The sequence below is a fragment of the Cephus cinctus genome, unplaced genomic scaffold (genome assembly GCF_000341935.2).
Source record: "Cephus cinctus unplaced genomic scaffold, Ccin1 Ccin1_scaffold0142, whole genome shotgun sequence".
NCBI lineage: Eukaryota > Metazoa > Arthropoda > Insecta > Hymenoptera > Cephidae > Cephus > Cephus cinctus.
In genome coordinates, this window is record NW_014332872.1 from 47,748 (window position 1) to 52,199 (window position 4,452).

The window sequence follows — 4,452 nt, forward strand, 5'->3', positions numbered from 1 at the left end:
CGCTACGATACAGTGGCCTTGGGGAGACGGTAAAATCAGAGGACATTTGAAATTACCCTTTGTACGTTACCGAAAAATTGTTTACAATAATTTAATATGCACTATTTATTCGAGAGGAATTGTGTATCGGGACGGTGGATCTTTGATGTCAAAGAATTTAGCAAACCTTTGTATAATGCCGAAATGTAGATCCATGAATTGTTTACTTAATTAAAATTCCTTCACACTCTTAAGAAGAAGAAGAGTGCCTTCTATATAAGGAAGAGCTTGGTGCTCTTTCATTAGTTTACTGTCGCAATTCGTCGAGTTTGGAGAAAGAACGTGAACTGAAAGTAAGAATAGATTTGAGAAGAAGATTTTATCCAACCTGTGCGAAAATGGACTTCTCAAAAATTAACAAAGTGGCGCATCTGGAGGGTTTCCTGCCAACGAAAAAATTATCAGAACTGGAGGTTGAAAAAGAATACAAGATTACCAGCATAAGGACAATTCAAACAAAATTTGGAGCAAGACACATCGTTGACGTAGAAAATAGCTTCTCAGTATTCCTGCCAGCAAGGATCTCGAGGGTTCTGACGGACGGTGAGGATTTCTTTCAACGGATGGTTTTGGATACCGCTGAGAATCAGCTTTGTATGCGTTACCTCGGTGGGAAGTTCAACCTCATGGAATTTCGATATTTGTAAACGTTCATACTTATGATTTAAATAAATTGCCATGTAAGTGACAAAAAAATCCAACTGCTTATTTCTTTCATATACACACTTTATTCTTAATCAAAAAATATACATTCCATCATCAAAGTCCTTAACGATTTAACATTTTCCATCGCTCAATTGAAATACGGAGCATGGTGATGCGTATATACGGGTAAGTGGTAAGGGTAAGTGAATTTTTTCTCAATTTTTGCAGCGAAGGGCAGCCCAGATCTTCCAAGTTCACGATGTTTAACGATTGCCCCATAAAATTCTCCACCCAATTTTTCTTTTCCAATCCTTTTACATAAATTCTGGTAGCATCTCGTAAAATAACTCGAAGAATATTTCTGGCTTGGTTGTAAGATGTATCGCCGGAGTTCCAAGAGATACCGTGAAAGTTGCGTTGTAACCACAAATTCATGCACTTGTATTTCGCTGGAAGAGAGCTCCATGGACACGGTGGTTGAAACAGAAACGTCGCAGGCTCGGAGAAATCGCTACCCACTCCAATCACAGACAGCTCCTTCAAGACAAACTCGTCCGAGGGTTTCTTGAAACCTTGTACATCCACGATGAACTCCATGGTGACAGACTGCTTGCATTGAGATGATCGTAGGTTTTTATACTAATTATTTCACCCCACCACTAATTGGATTATATTCTACTATTCGATCATGCAGAATTAAACAAAACGCTGATGTTTCGGAGAGGAAATTTTGGTCTGCCTCGAATTCGAGAAGAACGTCGACTGGTCCAAATTTGAGCGACCCATTTTGCTTAGAGCAATCGATGACAATTAGTGAACCATAGGCGAGGAAATCACTCTTTCTCAGGATGGGCTCAGGCTCTTTGCCGTAATAAGTAGCTTGAAAGTTTACATACATCTCGTACAGCAGAGCAAACTGATTTCGATCAATGTCAAGGTTTAGATTTCCATAGGGGTAGCATTGCGAATTCAAGAAGAGTTTAACGTCTCTGACATTGCAATGGTCAAAGTGACTGGCATTCTTATTTTTATTATTCTTTTTGCCAGTTTGGAATCCAATATAACGTATTGGAATTCAATATAACGTATCGAGGTTTTTCAAGTTGACTGGACGTCTTGACGGTCCACACGTGCTTGGATATGGTAGGCAGTAGAGGATACTCGTACAGTTCCCAGGTGCGGAAGCTCATAGGGATGGGTGCATCCTTCTCGATGAATTTCAGCAGTTCTATCTTTCGACGATCGGAAACCTTAACGTACGGTATCAACCATTCCAATTTTTGAATTACAACTTTGCATTCCTCCGGAGCAGTTTGTACAATGGCATTGACATCGCTCTTTGCTCTCGTCAAAATCAACTCATGCTTAGCGTTTACGACGATCTTGCGATAATCTTCGGCAAAGCCGATCGGAAACCTTTACGTACGGTATCAACCATTCCAATTTTTGATTTACAACTTTGCATTCCTCCGGAGCAGTTTCTACAATGGCATTGACATCGCTCTTTGTTCTCGCCAAAATCAACTCGTGCTTAGCGTTTACGACGATCTTGCGATAATCTTCGGCAAAGCCAAGTATCATACTCAGTGGTACGGATACGTCAAAGTAACCAGCTGCGTCGGCCAATTTCTCTCCTTGCATCCAACCAGCATTATCCATCACCGAGCGTTGACCAGGAGTCAGGGAAAGGTAGCCCTTCATGAGACTCGTGAGACCAACGTTCTTATTTCGATCGATCTCTATACCATTCATTTCATAACGAATCTCATCGAAAAGATGACAAATGCCGTTATTAACCAAGGTTGTGTTTGTAACCGCCATAGAACCATTTTCCTTCACGAGCTTTCCGTATACATGCAGCGAACTTCTACTCGGTAGTAAACACAAGTCTTGATGTTGGACGGGGATTCGTATTTCATCACTGTTGTTGAACGTTGACGATGCGTAAGGCTGGTGTGCATGCGATTCGCAGTGCGCTATAGACTCATCGAAGGTGATTGGTGTTCGAATATTTAAAGTTTCTTCCTCCATGGTAAGCAGCGGATAAAAATAATGCAGCAGCAGCAGAATGAACGATTTAGTTTCCTCTTCCGACTGGTGTGACCTTCAGTCCAAGATTTCTTAGGAATAACACGTTTTGAGGTGTTAACGCTTTGCAGCGCGGACGATGACTGATTCCTTTTAGACATATCGGTTCACTTTTATAGCCGCTATTATAACAACTACCAATCTTTCGGTTATACACGATCCCCATTATCACATGGATTTCAAGTGTAGTCTTAGCGATATGACTTCTCCTTGAAAATTCACCAAGTCTCCGTCCTGATCGAAGCTGTAGGTGTTCTATTGTCTTGCTCGATACTGGGAGGTAAATGACGTGCGACGGCACCTCTATAATCTTATATCCTGGTGTTACAACCGGAAAGAATTCGTGGATGGTATGTACCTTACGTTCGTTTATGTAAGCGCCTGTAGTAATGTTGCATTCGACTCGCAAGCGTTCACCTTGAGAATGGCTACAGGTACGTCGGATGTATGTAATTTATTAGCTTCCAAAACGCGTCGCCTAAAACCCAACAATCGACCAATCAAATCATCAGGTTGAAAATTGATTTCACGGTTACACTTAATTTCGCTGCAGAGGGTATTATTGTTAGGCTTAATACGAATTAGGTTATTTTTATCTATCAACGCACTCTGCACATAGTTCTCGATATTCTCTATCTCGTAGCTACCAATGGGTATAACGATAACTTCATCTCCCACGTAGAACTTGTTGTGACTAGTGTCCACGTTAGGAATCGAATTAAAGGTTAATAATTCGATGAGCCCCAGAGCATGATTTTCATCTCGAGAAAGTTCGATTGGGGGAAAGTACTGGGCTTCGAGTATAGAAGAATTGCCTGATAAAGTTAACGTGAATGAATCTTCCATGATTGCAAACGCTTGACTGACGATATGACATTATGCAGCATGTTTATATAGACGATACTTATTCTTACGATTTAACTGTCCACATAAGAATTTGAGACAGAAGTGACCACATTCGAAAGTATCATAGTTCTGATACTGTTCATAATTATATTTTACACTACCAACGTCAAGATACCTAATGAGATCTAGTGGGGGGCGAAGATTACCGAAACTGTCAAAGTAAATTATTGAGTATTTTTTCTTCATGTACCGTCCTCATCGTCGAGATTGACGATTGCCGATTCGTATTCGTACGATCCACCTTTTGGCATAGCATTCCGCATAAAAATTCCACGAAAATGTGAAATATTCACGAGCCTGGCGTACTCAAGCAGATCTGCATCAGTTAACGCTCGACGTGGTAGTTTCACTTCAAGTTTTTTGGCTTTAGATGAATGCCCAGTCCCTTCTTGTAGGGTTTCAAGTACAGTCCTTTGCCTAGCGCGATGGATTCCATCGCATTATTATGTCGTTGGCTTTCCTTCAATTGTTCCTTGGTTACCTTGGCATCGTTCATGGCTTTGGCTATACATGCTGCACCTCCTGCTAACGCTCCAGCAGCGCTCAGACCCGCAAACATAGGCACGAGAAACGGCAGGAAACCTCCAACTTTGGATGGTACGGGTAGAACACGTGGTGCACGTGTATTTTTCTTTCCACCAGCCTGCTTGACAACTGTTTGCGCACCCTTAAGAGCAGACTGAATTACTGCCTGTGCATCGTTGCTTTGTGTCGTCGATCATTTAGCTGCTTCGATAACTTTTCTCAGCGTTATCTTTTTCTTAGGCTTCTTCT

General features: G+C 41.4%; 1 protein-coding gene across 1 annotated transcript; it reads left to right on the top strand.

The window, feature by feature from the left end:
- Positions 1-50: 50 nt before the first annotated feature.
- On the top strand, positions 51-686 carry LOC112493736. The gene has a single exon (XM_025080577.1). The coding sequence runs from the start codon at positions 378-380 to the stop codon at positions 684-686; it is 309 nt and encodes a 102-aa protein (XP_024936345.1). The 5' UTR covers positions 51-377.
- Positions 687-4,452: the final 3,766 nt, after the last annotated feature.

Excerpts from the sequence above, each read along its gene's own strand:
- LOC112493736 (XM_025080577.1), top strand. The coding sequence starts at position 378 with ATGGACTTCTCAAAAATTAACAAAGTGGCGCATCTGGAGGGTTTCCTG.